At 37.1% G+C, this 20,068-nt stretch overlaps 2 protein-coding genes across 5 annotated transcripts; both read left to right on the forward strand.

Moving 5' to 3' along the window:
• The first annotated feature begins 2,742 nt into the window (after positions 1 to 2,742).
• LOC107843050 (protein IQ-DOMAIN 3) lies at positions 2,743 to 6,503 on the forward strand. Of its 4 annotated transcripts, XM_047396085.1 has the most exons (7): positions 2,796 to 3,109; positions 3,484 to 3,582; positions 3,801 to 3,898; positions 4,112 to 4,438; positions 4,637 to 4,858; positions 5,179 to 5,298; positions 5,525 to 6,503. In XM_047396085.1, exons 3-7 carry the CDS (start codon positions 3,824 to 3,826, stop codon positions 6,164 to 6,166), a joined length of 1,386 nt encoding a protein of 461 aa, XP_047252041.1. In that variant the 5' UTR covers positions 2,796 to 3,109; positions 3,484 to 3,582; positions 3,801 to 3,823; the 3' UTR covers positions 6,167 to 6,503. The 4 variants fall into 4 exon arrangements, with proteins under 4 accessions (XP_016542674.2, XP_047252041.1, XP_016542675.2 ...); XM_016687188.2 differs by lacking the exon at positions 3,484 to 3,582 and having other exon boundaries at positions 2,743 to 3,075; XM_016687189.2 differs by lacking the exon at positions 3,484 to 3,582 and having other exon boundaries at positions 2,796 to 3,059.
• A 1,154-nt stretch (positions 6,504 to 7,657) lies between these two features.
• On the forward strand, positions 7,658 to 20,049 carry LOC107843053 (mitochondrial import inner membrane translocase subunit TIM14-2). Its single transcript, XM_016687194.2, has 3 exons — positions 7,658 to 7,796; positions 17,224 to 17,402; positions 19,468 to 20,049. Exons 1-3 carry the CDS (start codon positions 7,794 to 7,796, stop codon positions 19,622 to 19,624), a joined length of 339 nt encoding a protein of 112 aa, XP_016542680.1. The 5' UTR covers positions 7,658 to 7,793; the 3' UTR covers positions 19,625 to 20,049.
• The last annotated feature ends 19 nt before the right edge of the window (positions 20,050 to 20,068 follow it).

Consider the following 20,068-nt stretch of genomic DNA (forward strand, 5'->3'; position numbering starts at 1 on the left):
AAGTGACAAGCCATTTCTCCATTCTCTAAGGGGTGTATTGAAATGTTAATGCATGCATTAGTTTAATGTATATTAGTAGTACCTTATTTGGTATACCTTTTTACCCTATGTATAATCAATGCAAGCATTAGTTATACACTCTATTGTGTATTAAGGTGTGTCTTACTAATACCTCAAAATTCATGACATTAGTAATGCAATAGATCTAATGCATACATTAACATGCTTAAAAATCCTATTACCCCCCAAAAACTTTTCCGCATCCTTTCAAACATATATATTGAGGGTATTATGTAAAAAAAATAAAAAATTTAGAAATTATGTAATTCATGTTTTTTTTTAATAAATCGAATCAAACACTGTATAAGAAAAATACAAGCATAACTAATGGAAACATAACTAATACAAGTATTACTAATATATCATATTTTATATTATTCTTACACACTCTATCAAACGACTCGTAAGGAGTCAAGATAGTATATACAAAATTCAAACAAGTAATGATTTTGTTATTTATAGCAATAATAACTCCAAAATTAGGCTTTGTTCCAAACAAAAAGAACAAAAATAAGAGGGAAAAAAGGTAGGTGGGGGACTAAATGCAAATGCAATTTTAAATTTGTGGGGGTCGATCCTAATAATATGAAATCAATGTAAACTCTCTGCTATTTTTATTTGGTCATTTTTTATTTTATAAAAGCTACTAATTCAATTAAGTTTTAAAATTAAATTAAATTAAATTAAATCAAATCAATATAATATAAAATTTAAAATTTAATTATACAAAAAATCTTTTCTCATGGTAATATAATTAAGGGATACATTTTATTCGAAGTTTATGTAATTTGACTTTAACAAATGAAACGTGACAAATAAAAATAAGTAAAATAAATAGTATATAACGGTCACGTAGAACTTACAATATATTTTATTGTTACTGCTAATATTCAAATGTCAACTAATTCAGTTAATAAATGCCTTGACAATATCCATGAATTAAAAATTTGCATAATAACCAAAGGTTTATTATTATAAGTTGGTTCGTGGCTAGTTAAAAAACTTTTGATGTTTGTTATTGGCTTAAGATTAGACATATTCCAATTTCCAAATAGGGTGTGTTCGGTATGATAGAAAATGTTTTCCTTTGTTTTTTGTTTGGTTGCAATAAAATGTTTGGAAAATATTTTTTATAATAATTTATTTTTTTGAATTTGAGGGAAAATGGCTTTCCTTATGGGCCAAGGAAGTCATTTTTCAGAAAATGATAAATGTGACTTATGGCCCCACCCTCATCCCTCCCACCCCAACAATACTAATATTCACATTCCTAAAAAAATTTATATTACTTGAAAATATTTTTCACTGTGTTTTGCTTCAATTTTTCACTGTTTGAAATAAAAAAATAATAAAACCCGAATTTTTTTCATTTCCAATATTCGTTGAATGTATTATTATTTTCATATGCATAGAGGAAGACTTACCTATGTTACTTTTGCTAATAGCATATTTTATTTTGTTATCGATGTAACTTGTTTCACGAGGTTGAATAAGCTTGTTGTTTTGTTATATTTCTATTGATTGTAGTATCTTGAGATTGTCCTGACAAAATATTGAAAAATGTCCCCTATATTTGTTAATTAATAATTGCTTTAATTTAGTGATTATAATATTTTAGTATTTGATATTGATATTATTAGTTATGCTTAAATTAATTCTTACAAATTGTTGAGTTGCTATAGACACTGATATACTAGTTAACAATTAATAGTATTTTCTAAAAAAAATAAAATTTCACGCACCAATCAAGAACTAGAAAATATTTTTCTAAAAAATAGTCTCTACTCACCAATCAAACGCCAAAAAATATTTTTGACTCACCTACCAAACATGAAAAAATAAGCAGAAAATCAACTTATTTTTCAAGGAAACATTTTCGATGAAAAATATTTTCCAATCATACCAAACACACCCATAGTTTGGGTAAAATGACATCTTCACTTTGAGTGGAATATCATTCACTCTAAACAAGTCATTGTCTACTAACGACCCTCCCCAAGTCTTCAATTAAAAGAAAGACAAGTGGGTCTTATAATATTATTAAGTTAAAAAAAATAAAGTTGTTTAAATAATTAAGATAATTATTCGATAACTGCATTAGTTGTCTCAATAACTATCAAAGTTGTCGAACAACTTCGCACATTTGTCGAACAACTATCAAAGTTGTTCGACAACTTTGAAAAGTTATTCAACAAATATGTAAAGTTGTTGGAGCGAAAACATTTTTTTAAAAAAATTGAATTTTTTTTATCCCTTTTACCTAATTTTTAAAACTTGAAAGACCCTCACTTAATTGGAAAACTTGTTTGTCCCTTTTAATTCAAGTGAGATCACACGCACTAGCCAAAATCAATAACAATGATAGTATATTCAGTGTAATTCATAAAGTAATTTGAAGAAAATAAAATATATACAAATCATACCACATTAACAGAGAATGTGTTTCCGATAAACACACGACTCAAACAAAAAAAAGCCAAAGCACACAAGCTAGAACCAAATGTTCATTTTCTCTCAACATGCTCTTTTTTGTATTGATCTTGTATTTGATTTATTTATGACCAATTAAACTACGTGGAAATTCTTGCGAGAAAAATTACGGACAGAGACTGAAGAGGTTTCGTGAAAATGGAGAGAGAGTACGAGAATATTTTCTCTACATACTCATGGGTCAAACAAGAAACAGGCCAAAGCACACTAGCCAAAACCAACTGTTTTTTCCCTCTCAATGCTATTTTGTCATATTGATGTTGAATTCTTCTTCACCCAAGATCTCTTTTCTCTCCCACTCTCTCTCTCTCTCCTTACTACAACTCCCCCCCTCCCCCACACCTCAAAAGGGGGTGTCACTATAAATGAACCAAAGGGGTCCACCTCTTTTCTCATCTTTTTGTTTTCTATATTCACATAGATTATTCTAATTAAAAATAAAAAATAAAAAAATTAAAGTCTTTTCAAGAACACAATAAAGAAATACAGGCTCCATTAGATCTATCAAGGTCCAATCTTTACTGGGTATTTTTCATTTTTAATCAATATTAAGTTAAATGTAAGTTCTTTTTATTGTATATGCTCCCTTTTGTTAAAGTTGATTTCTTTGAATTTTAACATATTCAATTTGCTTAGTAGTTGTTTTATTATGATTAATTACTGGCAGAAAGTAGATTCAGCTAATCTAGACACTTAAAAAACTTGAATCTTTTCTAGCAATGGAAGTTTAATTCTTTTTTTTTTTTTTTTGGTTCAATATTAAGTAAAATGTATGTTTGTCTTTTATTGTAAGCTAGCTCTGTATTTTCTTGTTTCGTGTTTGATTTTTCAGTTTTCTTGAAATTTTGGGTGTTTTAGTACTATATGTTTAGTGCATCCTTTTCTGGTATAATTGATAACTGGGAAATGTTTGATCTTTAGTACATTGTGTAGATGCTTTTTCTCTTGTACATATTTGGTGGCAGTGGCAGAGTCGGGATTTTCATTAAGGGGTTCGTGGTTTTGTATATATAGTGTGACTTTCCTGTACTGGTTAGTGGACTTGTTGCATTGTCTTCTGTTAAAGTTGATTTCTTTGTTTGTCAATTGAAAAAAAGAGTAAATCTTTGAAGGTTAATTTATTCAGCTGGTTTAGTAGTTGTGTTATTTAGCAATGAAAGTTTGATTCATAGAACTTAACTATATTAAGTACATCAACTTAATAACAGAAAGTTTAAATCATTTATGTATGTAATGTATTGTGTTAATAGGAAAATTGAGGAATGAAAAGGAGATGGGGAGGAAAGGAAGCTGCTTTTGTTCGGTAAAGAAGGCTCCGAGTCCAGATCCTAAGGAAAAGGCTGACAAGGTATATTGAAATAGTATTTCTGTCTATGATGCTCGGACTTTTCAAAAATGTAGCCAGGTGTGTGCCGGATCATCCAAACATTGTTCATTTTGGTAGATTCGACTTGGGTGCGGCAGCAGTAGTTTTCAAGAGTCCGAGCAACATAGCTTCTGCCCATTCCTTTTGAATTTGTAGTTTATATTGTGGCTGATATTTATTTTGCTTGAATAACAGAAAGCAAGTAAATCAAAGAAGAAATGGTTTGGGAAAGAAAATCATACACTCCCTGAAGAATCGACAGTGGTAACTGCAACAGTGTCTCCTCCTCATCCTCCTGCTATTCCCACTGTGGAAGAGGTCACGTTGGAGGAAGTGAAAGAGGAGCAGACGAAACATGCTTACTCAGTTGCAGTTGCCACAGCTGCAGCAGCTGAAGCTGCTGTGGCAGCTGCCCACGCTGCTGCAGAGGTTGTTCGGTTAACTACAGTGAACCAATTTTCTGGTAAATCACGAGAGGAAGTAGCCGCAATCAAAGTTCAGACTGCATTTCGAGGTTATCTGGTATGCTTTTACTTGCATTTTGTTTTGACTGGTTTCCCTGATATGGTAGCATTTGTTTCAATTGTTTATGACTTCTGAAAACTTCATTATATGCAGTTTCATCTCATTTAATTGTTGTGACTTCGGAGAATGTAGAATAATTGGTTGATGCTGAACTAACCTTGCATTTTGTATTTTTTTTTGGTTTATCATTTGTAGGCGAGGAGGGCGTTGAGGGCTTTAAGAGGACTTGTCAGACTCAAATCGCTTGTTGATGGACCTACTGCCAAGAGGCAAACTGCAAATGCTCTAAAATGCATGCAAACACTTTGTCAGGTGCAATCTCAGATTAGTTGTAGAAGGATCACGATGTTGGAGGAGAACCAAGCTCTCCAGAGGCAGCTTATGCAGAAGCATGCGAAAGAACTTGAGAGTTTGAGGGTTAGTTTCTCTTCTTTATTCTCCTTTCTCTTAAAAAGAGGATTTGGTGGTCTCAAACTTCTACGATAATTGTTCAAAGTACTTGTTGATTCCTGTCTTTCGCTCTCTCTTATTAGAAGAAAGAAGGGGCCTGATAGTTTTCTTTGTTGTCAGCCAAGTTTATACTTCCAATTCCTTTCTTCGGCCGAGAGGTTCTCTCTCTCTCATTTTTGTGTGTGTGAGAAATAGGTGCATCTCTATACTTGTGGCAGTGTGAACTTTCTTAATGTATTCGAACTTCTCATCTAATATCGCTCTTTATTTTCTCATTTTTTTGGTAGAGAGGAGAGGAATGGGATGATAGTCTACAATCAAAGGAGCGAATTGAAGCTAGCTTGCTCGGCAAATATGAAGCTGCAATTAGACGAGAAAGAGCACTTGCATATTCATATTCTCATCAGGTATTTGACTGATGTTTGTTTTATAGACTAACATATTGATAGCTAATAGTGAAACGATTTGATAATGGTCGCTGATAGCTAGGCTCCTCTCCGGCTGTCCCTTATTATATGACACATTAATGCAAGACGTGAGAGAATGAACGATGAATGTGTTAGAAATTATAATTTTTCTCAAGCTACTAAGGACTTTTTGAATCATTGATTGTATCAATCTTTAACTGAACAGCAAACCTGGAAGAAATCGTCAAGATCTACCAATTTGTTGTTCATGGATCCAACCAATCCTCAATGGGGTTGGAGCTGGCTAGAGCAGTGGACGGGTGCTGAGAAAGAACTTAAAACCGACCAGATGTCTGCTAGAAGCGTGAGCATTGCTGGAGGAGAAATCGCCAAGTCATTTGCCCGTCATCAACTGAATTCTGAACTTCCTTTGTCCCCTACTACCCCTTCCAAGCCAGCCGCCACTTCTGTAGCAGCCAGAAAACTGAAACCAGCAAGCCCGAGAGTTAGTACAACGAACCAAGATGATGATATCCGAAGCATGCAATCAGAACGGAACAGGAGGCATAGCATTGCAGGTTCATCTATAAGAGATGACGAGAGCTTGGCAAGCTCGCCTTCAGTCCCAAGTTACATGGCGTTCACCCAGTCCGCAAAGGCCAAAACACGGTTGCAAACTCCATTGAGAATGGAGAACGGCACACCAGAAAAGGGATCACCGGGGCCTGTGAAGAAGCGGCTCTCTTATCCACCATCACCTGCCAGGCCAAGGCGGCATTCAGGTCCACCAAAGTTTGACAACACCTCCTTGAGCACCTCCATAAATACCTCTATCGCCGGGGATAATGTGAATGGAGTCGTCAACTAATTATATTCTTGTCACGAACAATAATATGCACAAATGCCATTCTTTGTGCAATATCAACTACTTTGATTTATTGCACTTGAGCTCAGGGTCCTTCAGAAACAGTCTCGTAGAGGTAAAACCTGCATACACTCTACCCTTCCCAAACCCCACTTGTGGGATTTCACTGGATGGCTCTGTCTTTGCGTGTTACTTTCTCCCGCGGTTGTTGATGAACAAATAAGTTCCAATAGTTGTGAATCATTTTAGATAACCTTCATTGTCATTACATATTTGATTGTATTGTTATTATGTACACCCATAGTGAATGAAAATATATTGCTGTTTCGTTCTTCTTTCACCTTCCCAAGTATTGGATACAGAAATTTTCTGTAGTGAATACTGTAAAGTACATGATGTGATCGGAATACAACGACTATGTCTCAGTTCCAAACAAGTTACGGTCAGATATATAAATATTTGTAAAAATACACATAGTTCTCTCTGTCCTTGTGTGTTTTCTACCATGTCAAACCAACATGATCATTTCACTCCATATTATGAAAAGATTATGCTCATATAATTGCAAATTTACACTGTTTGGATTACCGTTACGTATTATTTCATAATATATCGTTTTGTATTGTTTTAATTTCACCATGACGGTATAATACGATACATACATTATGAAACATTTAATTTCACCACGACGGTATAATACGATACATACATTATGAAACGGCGTATAACAACAATCCCAACAAAGTGTTAAAAATCTTTTTTTTCATCGAGAGGACATTTTGGTCTGCGTAGCGCAACCTTAGGCATTATAAAAGGGAAAATGAACATTTTCAATATGTAAAGTATCTTTGTTTTAATTTTAATTCTTGTGATATTCAAGTAGAACAAAATTCAGTTCAAATATCTATATTATGAAAAAAAAAAAAAAAAAAAAAAAAGAGAGTTTAACCCCATCAAATATGTATGGCGGTTTTAAAAAAATTGAAATGATTGAAATATTTTTATGTAATTTGTAGAGGGTGATGGTAGCAGGTAATACAATCTTATTCCTATCATATGAATACAAAGAGGTTATTTTTGATAAATTATCAAATAAATTTATTCTTTTTTGAGTTACCTTAGAGGCTGTTTGGCCATGAAAGGTTTTACCTTTTCTGGAGTTGAACTCCGAAAAAAATGTTTGATCATAAAATTAAAAAAAAATAAAAATCTAATTTTGCTTTATTAATTTTTTTCGAGAAATTCCAAAATCAACAACAACAAAATCTTTTCACTTTCTCGATCCAAATTACTCACAAAAAATAAAAAACAAGTATAATCTATTTCATGACAAACACAACCCCAATTTTTAATATTTGTTTTCATCTTGAAAAAAAAAAACGAAGTATTTTTTTTTTTCAATTTTCAGAATGAGACTTGATCAAACGCCTAAAAAAAATAATAATTATACTCGTACATAACTTAAATTCAAATATAAATTTACATTTTGATTTATCTTTTACCTAAGAAACCCTAACAAGAAAACGTGGCACCTGTAAAAAAATGAAATCTTATAAATACTATAAAAACCTCATGTATGGATTTTCATTTGGTCTAAATCTCTTCTTCCTCATATTCAAAGCCCTTAGTAATGGTGAATACTCTTTTCTTCTATTAATTATTAATAGTTGATTCTTTATATATATATATATATATATATATACTGGGAATTTTCTGAATGTTTAATTTTCTGTATTTGTTATATGCATTTAGTTGAGGTGTGCAAAAGCTGGTCCGAATATCGAGGTTATAAAAAAAATCATAACTTGTTTCTTCTTCAAACTCTTATTAATTGTGGAAAAAGCTTAGCAATTGTCTGTGTTTTTTTTTTTGTTTTCCTTATAGTAGTTGATTCTTGATTTTTGGTGGCATACTTATAATATGATATATATACTAGGAATTTATGAATCTTTAATTTTTTGTGTTTGTTATATTTTTTTGTACTTTGGGGTTTGTTCGTTGCTGGTTCTTGATCATAAAGGTTTTACCTTCACATGGTGGGGTAAGGCTCCCCATACCCCAATTTTGGTGCTACACTGGTATGTTGTTGTTGTGTTAGTTATAGAATCAAACTTTTGATTCTTGGATACTTAGATTTTGATATGCTGTTGCAGAACAATTAACAAGAGATAATGGGACAGTGTTTCAGTGGAATAATAGCCAGGTAAATTGTAGAAATGGAACTAAGCTAGACTGAGTACTAAGCTAAGAACTAATTACGTCTAAGAAATTTTTCATATATGATAGTAAAAATGGAAAATGACATTACAATTTATAGTATTTCAACCCTAGCTGACTCATCCTAATCCTTAAGGGATAAGGCTGAAATTGTACTGCCTCTGCAGGAATGTTCCTTGGACTAGAAAGGGACCCTTGAACAATTGTGGATTCCTAATGTGTATTTAAATTAACTTAGGGACCCAAAATAAAAAAAGAACTTAACCATAAATAGAAACTACAGTTACTTAACAGATTTAACGGCTAGGTACAACAATGCAAGCTAAGGGTACTACTTTCTTCAGCCACGGTTTTCCTGTTCTTTAGCTGGTGACAGCTTCATCTGCTTCATTTCTCCTTCCTTCGAAACTTCCTTGTCCTCAAGGAAGAATGATGGATATCTGATCTTCATCACTTGATAATCTTCCCATGTGGCATGCTCCTTGGTCATGTTCTTCCAGTGAATCAAAAGTTGAGGGATGACCTTGTTTCCCCTCTTTATCATCCTTCTTTCTAGTATATTTTCCGGTTCCTCACAGTAACTTACTGGCTGGATCAACAATTGGGGGGTGAGTGAAGTGGCTAGGGACCTTATGACAAGGTTTTAGCTGAGAAACATGAAAGGTGGGGTGGATTGACATTTGAGGGGGTAGAGACAATTTGTAGACCACTGACCCCACCCTTTGAATGATCTGGTAAGGTCCATAAAACTTGGCTGATAGTTTGGTGAAAGCCTAATTAGAGAGGGTGGCTTGTCTGTATGGTTGTATTTTGAGGTACACCCAATCTCTTACTTCCAGTTGTCTATCACTTCTTCCTTTGTTAGCTAAGGACTGCATCCTTTGTTGTGCCCTTCCCAAATGATATTAGAGCATCTGAGATTTGAGTTCCCTGGTAATTAAGCTCCTATCCACCTCTTCATCTATAACTTCTCCTGCGATGTAAGGGAGATGAAGTGGTGGTGGTTGACCATATAGGGCCTCATAAGGGGTGGTCTGGATAGCTGAATGAAATGTGGTGTTGTACCACCACTCTGCCATAGGTAAGTAGAGGGACCAATCCGATTGATTATCAGAACAAAAGCATCTTAAATATGTCTCTAAGGTTCTGTTGAGCACCTCTGTTTGGCCATCAGATTGAGGGTGGTACGCAGTTGAAGTACTCAAGGTTACTCCATGTGCTTAGAACAACTCTTGTCAAAACCTGCTAAGGAAAATGGGGTCCCTATCACTGACTATATTCTTAGGCATGCCATGTAGTTTAAAAACTTGATCAAGGAAAACTTGAGCTACAGTCACAGCTGTGTAGGGAGTAGGGATGACTGAGGGCTATGAATTGGCCGCTTTTGGTCAATCTATCTACCACTACCATGATGGTAGTCTTACCCTTAGACTTTGGCAACCCATCAATGTCCATGCTAATGTTGGACCAAGCAGAAGTAGGGATTGCTAAGGGTTGTAGAAAGCTAGGTGATGCTGCAGCATCATATTTACTCCTTTGGCATATGGAACAACTCCTGACATAATTGTTAACATCCTCTCTTAGCTTTTTCCAATAGAACATGTGTGACAGCCTCTTGTAAGTATTTTCCATTCCAGAATGACCACCACTAGGAGCATCATGCCAGAACTGCATAATGTCATGCCTGAGTTGCTCATCCTCCCCTATCACTAACCTTCCATATCTCCTGAGTTGCTGGTTATAGTAGGTGAACCCCTTATGATCTTTATCCTGGTCTATCAGTTTTTGGATCAGTTCCTTGAGTTGTTCATCCTCATCCCAACTTGTTGGAAGAGATTGGTTCCCACAGGGATTACTGAGAATAGAAACAAGTAAGCAACTGGCACTCTTGAGAGGGAATCAACAACTTTATTCTCTTTTCCTTTCTTGTATTCAATCTGAAAATCAAACTGCATAAGCTTTGTTATCCATTTCATCTGTGTACCAGTATGAAACTTTTAATCAAGTAAAAACTTAAGAGCCTTTTGATCTGTCCTTACAACAAACTGTCTTCTCAACAAGTATTGTGGCCATTTGGTTACTGCCAAAACCAGAGCCAAGAGCTCTTTGTCATAAACAGATAGAACCTGATGTCTTGATGATAACCCCTTGCTTAGGTATGCTAGAGGATGCCCTTCCTGCATCAATACTGCACCAATACCAATGTCACATGCATCAGTTTCTACCACAAATTGGAGTGTACTACTAGGCAAGCTGAGTACAGGTGCATGAGTTAAAGCTTCCTTAAGTTGATTGAAAGCCTGTGTAGCCTTATCACTCCAAATGAACCCTTCTTTTTTTAGAAGTTCAGTAAGAGGCTTGCTTATCCAACCATACCTCCTAATGAACCTCCTGTAATAGCCAGCTAGACCCAAGAATCCTCTTAGTTCATTAACAGATTTAGGAGCAGGCCAGTTTTGCACAGCTTCAATCTTCTTAGGGTCAGTGGTTACACCTTCTGCAGAGATGAAATGTCCTAAGTATTGCACCCTGGTAGCACCAAAAGAACATTTGCCCTTCCTAACAAAAAGCTGATGTTTGATGAGCAGGTCAAACACAATTCTCAGGTGCTGCAAATGCTCTTCCATGTTTCTGCTGTAAACAAGAATGTCATCAAAGAAAACTAGGATGAATTTCCTGAGGTATACTTCGAAAACATAATTCATGAGACCTTAGAAGCTTGAGGGGGCATTAGTGAGGCCAAAAGGCATCACTAAGTACTCATAGTGACCAGAATGTGTCCTGAAAGCAGTCTTCTGCACGTCTTCTCGAGCCATCCTTATCTGATGGTAGCCCGACCTCAAGTCAAGCTTAGTGTACACCTTGGAACCCCCAACTCATCCAACAGTTCCTCAACAATTGGGATAGGGAACTTATCCCTAATAGTCATCTTATTTAGGGCTCTATAATCCACACACAGCCTCCAAGAGCCCATCCTTCTTACCTACTAGCACCACTGGTGAGGCATAAGGGCTACAACTAGGCTTTACTATGCCTTGATCCAACATCTCTTGTACCAACTTTTCAATTATGTCCTTCTGTCTTGATGAATACCTGTAGGGTCTAGTGTTTACAGGATTGCTGCCCCTTTGTAGTGGAATCCTGTGATCAAATGTGGCCCTGGATGGAGGGAGTTGTTGAGGGTGCCCAAACGACATGTGAAATTCCTCGATCAAGGTCACAATTTCAGGGTGGATATCCTTTGATTCTTCTTCGGTGAGGGAGTGAGGGATTCTGCTAGTAAAACCTTGATCATGAACAAATGACCACTATTGTGAGTCATCTTGTCCAACGCCTTTGCATCCACTATCTTGGTGCTTTCCTTGATTCCTTGTAACTGTACCTTCTGGCATAAAGGATAGTGTAAGTTTCTGGAAATTGAGCTGAAGATCACCTAATGGCAACAACCACTGCACTCCCAAAATCATATCACAAGACCTTAAGGGAAGAAGTAGGAAGCTATCAACAAAAGTAGTTCCTTTCATCATCCATGTGAACCCTCTACACATCTCATTGGTTTGCCTGTTTCCCCATCAGCAACATTGATAGACTGAGGTTTCACTGATATCACTTCCAACCCCAACTGTCTAGCTACTTCATCATCTATAAAATTGTGAGTACTTCCTGGGTTAACTAAGATATTGAGAGGTTTCTTCTCACTGTACCCTTTCACTCTTAGTGTGTGAAATTCAGGAAGTCCATTCAAGGCATGAATGGATATTTCACATTTCTCCTCCACTCCTTCTACCTCTATCTCAGTCACACCTTGTTCTTCAGGCTGTGCTTCTTCCTCCTGTACCTCCCCATCATCCATTTCCAACAAATAAAGTTGCTTAGAGGTGCTACAATTGTGGCCAGGGACAAATTTTTCCTCACAAAAGAAGCAAAGTCCCTTTTGTCTCTTCTCACTCATCTCAGCTGGAGTTAGCCTCTTAGTATTGCTTTTATTGAGATCCATAATGTTATCCCTTTTTGGTGGTTGATAATCTTTTCTATGGGTTCCACCCCTGTGACTAGTCCCAAGAGATGACCCCTTACTCTGACTAGTACCTCCACTATACATTGTAGACCTGGTCAATTTGAGTTGAGCATTAACTTGCAATTCTGTGTTCCTGGATAATTGATAGGCTTGGGGAAGGGAATGGGGTCTGTGATTCTTGACAACAAACCTAATCTCTAGTTTCAACCCAGTGATATAGGCACTAATAGCATACTCAGGTGGTAGAGTCAACCTAGTCATGATTCTGTCAAACTCCTTCTGATACTTTTCTACTGATCCAGTTTGCTTTACTAATTTCAACTCAGCCATGGGGTTTGAGTATTCAGCCTCAAATCTATCCATCAAGGCATAAACATATTCTTCCCATGAAGGAGGAGGTAGATGAGCCCTACTCCTCACATACGCCAAATGCCACTCAATGGCCATATCATCAAAATGGATAGATGCTACTTTAACTCTTAAATTATAATCTACCTCATCCAAGGAAAAGAATTGTTCTACCTTGCAAAGCCAAGTTCTCAGCTGAGTACCATTGAATCTAGGGAACTCCAGCTTGGTCATCCTAGACATTGTTGGACCTCCAGCGTGATACTGAGCCTGAATTGGTGGACCATTGTTTTTGTCAACTCCAGATGTTTCTCCTGATGTTTGTCCAACTTGGGCCGGCTGTGGAACTGGTCCCATGGTTGCTACATATTGAGGCATAGATCCCACCCCTGCATGAACTCTAGCTGGAGAACAAGAGGCATTGGAGGTCTTCCAGTATAAGGAGGTAATCAAGCCATGGGATTCCCTGAAGGGGTATAAACCTCACCACCTCCATCTTGCCTTTCAGTACTCTTACCCCGATCTAACCTTCTAGTTTCTTCTATAGATTCCTTCAACTCAACCAAAGCCTTTTCATGTTGAGCCTCCGATTGATTCTGTCTAACATTAAAGTTGGCAATCTCCACCGTCATCCTTTCAAACATTGACTTAATTTCATCCATATCTGTAGACATTGCTATCCCACAGAGCTCAAGAAAGTTCTCTGATACCAAATGTTGCAGAACAATTAACAAGAGGTAATGGGACAGTGTTCTAGTGGAATAATAGCCAGGTAAATTGTAGAAATGGAACTAACCTAGACTGAGAACTAAGCTAAGAACTAATTACAGCTAAGAAATTTTTCATATATGATAGTAAAAATGGAAATGACATTACAATTTATAGTATTTCAACCCCAGCTGACTCATCCTAATCCTTAAGGGATAAGGCTGAAATTGTACTACCTTTGCAGGAATGTTCCTTGGACTAGAAAGGGACCCTTGAACAATTGTGGATTCCTAATGTGTATTTAAATTAACTTAGGGACCCAAAATAAAAAAAGAACTTAACCATAAATAGAAACTACAGTTACTTAACAGATTTAACGGCTAGGTACAACAATGCAAGCTAAGGTTACTACTTTCTTCAGCCACGGTTTTCCTGTTCTTCAGCTGGTGACAGCTTCATCTGCATCATATGCTTTGCTTGAGCCGAGCCCGAGGTTCTATTGGAAAATGCCTCTCTCTACTTTCACAAGGTAGGGATAGGGCTATATACATTATACACACCACCCTTCATAGGCCCCACTTGTGGGACTACACTGGGTATGTTATTGTTGTAAGTTATGGGGCTCGAACCTTTGACTTAAGCCGCAAATCCCCCAACCTCTAACAAGTGTGTTATAAGCCGGGAGGGTGTACAAATTCAAATTTTTGATTTTTGGATACTTGATTTTGATATACTTTGCTTGAGCCGAGGGTCTATTGGAAAATACCTCTCTACTTTCACAAGGTAGGGATAGTGTTATATACACACCTGACACCACCCTTCCTAGGGACTACACTGGGTATGTTGTTGTTGTAAGTTAGTTATAGGGTTCAAACTTGTGACCTAAGCCACAAATCCCTCAACCTCTGATAAGTGTGTTATAAGCCCGGAAGGTATAAAAATTTAAACTTTTGATTCTTGGATACTTGATTTTGATATGCTTTGCTTGAGACGATGGTCTATCGAAAATTGTCTCTCTACTTTCACAAGGTAGGGATAGTGTTATATACACACCACCCTTCCTAGGCACCATTTGTGGGACTACATTGGGTGTGTTGTTGTTGTAAGTTAGTTATAGGGCTCGAACTTGTGACCTAAGCCGCAAGTCCCTCAACCTCTTACAAGTGTGTTATAAGCCCAGAATGTATAAAAATTCAATTTTTGATTCTTGGATACTTGATTTTGATATGCTTTGCTTGAGCTGAGTCTCTACTTTCACAAAGTAGGGATAGCGCTATATACATTATACGAATCACCTTTCGTAGGCCCCACTTGTGGGACTACACCGGGTATGTTGTTGTATTAGTTATGAGGCTCAAACTTGTGACTTAAGCTGCAAATCCTTCAACCTCTGACAAGTGTGTTATAAGCCCGGAGGGTATAAACATTCAAACTTTGATTCTTGGATACTTCGATTTTGATATGCTTTGCTTGAGCCAAAAGTCTATCGGAAAATGCCTCTCTACTTTCACAAGGTTGGGATAGGGTTATGTACATTATACGCACGACCTTTCCTAGGCCCACTTGCGGGACTACACTGACTATGTTGTTGTAAGTTAGTTATAGGGCTCGAACTTGTGAATTAAGCTGCAAATCCCTCAACCTCTGACAAGTGTGTTATAAGCCCGGAGGGTATAAAAATTCAAACTTTTGATTCTTGGATACTTAGATTTTGATATGCTTTGCTTGAGCCAAGGGTCTATCAAAAAATGCCTCTCTACTTTCACAAGGTAGGGATAGGGTTATGTACATTATACGCACCACCCTTCCTAGGCCCCATTTGTGGGACTACACTAGGTGTGTTGTTTTTGTAAGTTAGTTTTAGGGCTCAAACGTGTGACCTAAGTTGCAAATCCCTCAACCATTTCCAAGTGAGCTATAGGTCCTGGGGCATAAAGTTTCAAACTTTTGATTCTTTGATTTGAGATTTTGCTTAAATTGTTATGAAATTGAGTTGAGATATTGCTTTGTGTTGATGTTGCTATGCATCTTTATTTCATGTCCTGGTCTTGTTTTTTGCTATTTTCAATCCAAGATATCATTTTTTAAAAAAATCATTCCCTTTGTAAATTAAAGCTTCGAGCTTGTTGATTCGTTCAGTTTGAGATATTTAGTTTATCCGATGAACTTGGATCATTGTTTGCATGATGATGTTGCTTAAGCATCTTTATTCCGGTCTTTGTTCTCAAAGGTAACTCCTTTTTGCTATTTTCAATCTAAACTTACAGTTTTGCATCACAACGAATATGACAATTTAGTGCTTATAGTTCACCATATTATAAATCTTGTATCACTTGCCTATGAACCAGACGAGACGAACTACTGTTATTAGTCCGTTTGGGATCACATTTACCATTTCTTTTGAAAAAACTCCCTTCAAGTGGCAATGAGGCGATCGCTCTAAACCATTTGGAACAGACTAGCTTCTTCAAACAACCATCATTAAAAGAAGTGTTTGTGTCTTCTTTTAACATTCTTGAGCTTGGATGTGCGGACATATAACATTTAGTTATGGTGTGGAAAGCAATGAATTTATGCGATAAGAAGGTACCTCCCAAGCTTAAGGGAAAGTTCTATAGAGTGGCGGTACGTCCGGTCATGATGTATGGAGCGGAGTGCTGGCCAGTCAAGAACACCCACATCCATAAGTTGAAGGTAGCTGAAATGAGGATGTTGCGGTGGATGTGTGGACTTACTAGGGGTGATAGGGTAAGGAATGAGACTATTCGGGCAATGGTGGGAGTGGCCTCGATGGAGGACAAGATGCGAGAAGTGCAATTGAGATGGTTTGGGCACGTGATGAGGAGGGGCATGGATGCCCTAGTTCGGAGCAGGTGTGAGAGATTAGCTTTGGATGGTTTCAGGCGGGGCAGAGGTAGGCCGAAGAAGTACTGGAGGTAGGTGATTAGACATGACATGGAGTACTTACAACTTACTAAGGACGTGACCCTAGCTAGGAAGGTATGGAGAGCGCGAATTAGGGTAGAAGGTTAGTGCAGGTGGGTGACCTTGCTAGTAGTCGTAGAAATTTGCGCATAGGATGGAGTCTCTGGTTAGGAGGGTTGGGAGGGTGAGAGGGGGGGGGGGGGGGGGGTTTGCAGTTTGGTAGTTTATGTTACTGCTTTGTGGGTGCCTTATTTTTTGTTATTTCACCTTTTCTTGTGTTTTATTACAACTGTATTTACTATCCTTTTGTCTTGAGCCAAGGGTCTATCGGAAACCACCTCTCCACTTCTTCGGAAGTAGTGGTATGGACTGCGTACATTTTACCCTCCCCAGACTCCACTAGGTGGGAATACACTGGGTATGTTGTTGTTGTGGAAAGCAATGAATTTATCAATGCTATGTTTTCCAGTTTCATATTGACCCATTTTCTATAGCTATAGTTATGTGGTAAATAATCGGAAAAAGGGTTTTTAGATGGCTCATACAATGAGCACCAAACCTCGTCTCAGATAAAAGCCTGATAGTCTGGTATTTAAGTGGAAAAGGGTATGAGTTGTCCCATTATCCATCAAGTTCCAAACTGTGCACCATTGGCACTTAGGATTTCTTGGTTATCAGAAAAAGAATAGGCCATTTGAGTTACTTTAGACTGCTAAGCTATTTCTCAGTGCCATTTAAAATGCAGCAGTAATTATGTCATCGTGCTGTTTAATGCTCACGATGTGGTTTCATTAGGATGGTTACTTTGTCTTGATTATACTCTTAATTCTAAATTGTGCTTCAGGTCGCACCATTGGTAGCAGGACTAGCTATAGCTGGTGTTGCATATGCTTCAAGATATGGAGTCAAGGCATGGCAAGCATTCAAGGCCAGACCTCCTACTGCAAGAATGCGCAAGTTTTATGAAGGAGGTTTTCAGCCTAAAATGAACAGGAGGGAAGCTGCTCTGATTCTTGGAGTCAGGTCTGTTCTCTCATTCATGTTATCGCCTTGCTGCAATTCCTATATGAGATATTTCTTAATTACTACACAAGTTAAATCTACCTCCTTTAGTCGAGGGTCTATTGGAAATAGCCTCCCTACCCTCAGAAGGTAGCGGTAAGATCTGCATACGCTACCTCCCTAGGCCCCACCTGTGGGATTATACTGGGTACGTTTTTCTTCTTCTTGTTGTTACACAGGTTAAATCTGTATGAATACAATTTATATTATTTAAAATTTAAATAACCAAAAATTTGAAATTTCTACATTCTGCATCGTGTACGTGTCAGTCTGCTCATGATACTTCAATATGAACTCCACTCCCTCTGAAGGTACAGTCAGTACTATTCACCTCAATTGTATACATAATTGATGAACTTTGCCAAATTAGAACAATTGAAATTCGTTACTCCATTATCCATTCAAGTTTTCCAGTAAAGAAAGTCCGAGAGGTTTCCCACCTACCCATTTTTTGCATTGTTCTATTCCTTGCCTGATTCAGGTATTACTATTCATGCTTAATCATAGTATACATTCTAAGAGACATGTAGCATTCATGTGGATGTAGAATTGCTTTTTAGTTGTTGATGGTTATTGCAGTGATGTGTTAATCATCGGCCGTAAGGCCTTATAATCACAACCATAATAACTTAAGTAAGAAGTTACACTTTCTCGCCAGACCTGATTTCCCAAGCACAGGAAATTTTTGTTGATGCTGGTGTATCTTGTTAGCTAGTAACATGTAAGAGTTTGACGCGGCAGCCTCTAGTGACAATTTTTAGAACTCAATCAGGGACCTTTATAGATGATCCTCCAGATTTCTCTTTTATGATCTATATTGCGACCAGACACATTCAAGTCGAGCTCCTGTATACCATTTTGTTCACAAGTATTATTGCAAAAAATTTCGTCTGCAACAACACCGCTGGTGTTTTTAATCTTTCCCATGCCTCCGTGAAGACAACTCCCTATGTGTCATTTAATGTAGCATTCACACAGGCAGCTGTTTCTGCAGATCCTTTGGACCAAGTCAATTTTTGTGCCTTACTAGGAATGCAAAACTGATTTGTCATGATTTTTTATTTCTATAGTATGTTGCCGTAGCTTCTTCAATTTCGTTATTTTCTTTTCCTTAGTGCTTTGAACTGTTCTTTCATTGAGCCGAGGGTCTATTGGAAAAAACCTCTCTACCTCCAAGGTAGGGTAAAGTCTTCCTACAGTCGTACACTCTATCCTTCCCCAGACCCCACTTTGTGGGATTACACCGGGTATATTGTTATTGCTGTTGTACTAGGAATGTAAAACAGAAGGGGGTTAGATACTGATAAAATTAAGCTTTTCTTTAGGTATACTTCAAATATCTATTTTGTTTCCATAGCTCCAATATTTTGATATCCTAATTACTGCTGACTCAATAAAACATAGTAGCGGCATTCCTTTGTAGGCTACGTAAACGTATTTCCATTTGTTAGTATGACTCAAGTTTGTTAACCACATTTATAGAACTAGAAATGCTACATCCTTCAAACTATTAAATTAAGTGTGTAAGATATAGGGTCTGATCAGTGTCGATGTATGTGCATCTTCTGGTTCTGAGTTTCCTGTGTTTCGCTGAATTATTGCTCAATTGTTCTTCAATAGTTTAAAGTTAGTTTGTCATGATATAGCTTTGCTTTCTCTTAGCTGTACTTTCTTTTAACAAGGGACAAAGCGTATGCTTGTCTAGTATAGTAAAACATTTGACGCTTTGATCCTCTCTTGTTATTTGTTGTGATTAACCTGCCTTTCGCTGTTTATATGATTTGAGGAACGAGATTATAAATCTTGGGATTTGTCTCGTCACTTTTTAAGTTGATATAGAAATTAAACATCGCTTTCAGCAGTACGTAAAGGGATAAGTAACATTTTGCTTTCATTTCCGTCGGACCTCATTTCTTATCCCTTCACGTTGGTGTTTGTTTAGACGCTGTGTTTTTCAACAGCACCAGTAGCCCTCTCTTCTTTTCTTCTTTCTGGATTCATTATATTGACATCAATCTTTCGACAGGGAAAGCACTCAAGCAGATAAAGTGAGGGAAGCACATAGGAAGGTGATGGTAGCTAACCATCCTGACGCTGGAGGTAGTCACTATCTTGCTTCTAAAATAAACGAAGCCAAAGACACTTTGCTTGGACAGACGAAGAACAATGGATCCGCATTCTAGGCTACAAGGAATTTTTGCTGGTGCTTAGACATACCAAATCCCAGTCTTTAGGCAATTAGTAGAATTCTTCAACGAAATGATGTACATTTAGTCCAAGAAGTTAACATTTGTCACCGGGATGAATGTTTTGGAGAATTTTAGCATCGACTATGGAGTTAACTTGGTACTTAATGCATTGATGAAACGGGAGCAACAACTAGTACGTCATGATTTCAATGCAAGTTTGAGAAGTTGATATGAATTCTCCGTATTCATGACTTTTTGCTCCATATGTATATGTAACGGGGCTGAGTAATTGCAAAATGTTACTAATAGAACCAGAAATGTGTGTGCTTCCTAAATCTGAATCATGTCTTTGAAGACAAAATGGTTGCCAGCACCTAGTGATCTTTGAATTTAATCAAATTAATGTGCAGTGTGTACTATAGAGTTTTTTACTATTGA

This window comes from Capsicum annuum, chromosome 9 (assembly GCF_002878395.1).
Source record: "Capsicum annuum cultivar UCD-10X-F1 chromosome 9, UCD10Xv1.1, whole genome shotgun sequence".
NCBI lineage: Eukaryota > Viridiplantae > Streptophyta > Magnoliopsida > Solanales > Solanaceae > Capsicum > Capsicum annuum.

What these genes read in the sequence shown, in the direction of transcription:
- LOC107843050 (XM_016687188.2), top strand. Translation starts at nt 3,824, where the DNA reads ATGGGGAGGAAAGGAAGCTGCTTTTGTTCGGTAAAGAAGGCTCCGAGT. An exon ending in CTGCATTTCGAGGTTATCTG is followed by an intron (nt 4,439 to 4,636) that starts GTATGCTTTTAC and finishes TATCATTTGTAG; the next exon opens with GCGAGGAGGGCGTTGAGGGC. An exon ending in CATATTCATATTCTCATCAG is followed by an intron (nt 5,299 to 5,524) that starts GTATTTGACTGA and finishes TTAACTGAACAG; the next exon opens with CAAACCTGGAAGAAATCGTC.
- LOC107843053 (XM_016687194.2), top strand. An exon ending in GCTCTGATTCTTGGAGTCAG is followed by an intron (nt 17,403 to 19,467) that starts GTCTGTTCTCTC and finishes ATCTTTCGACAG; the next exon opens with GGAAAGCACTCAAGCAGATA.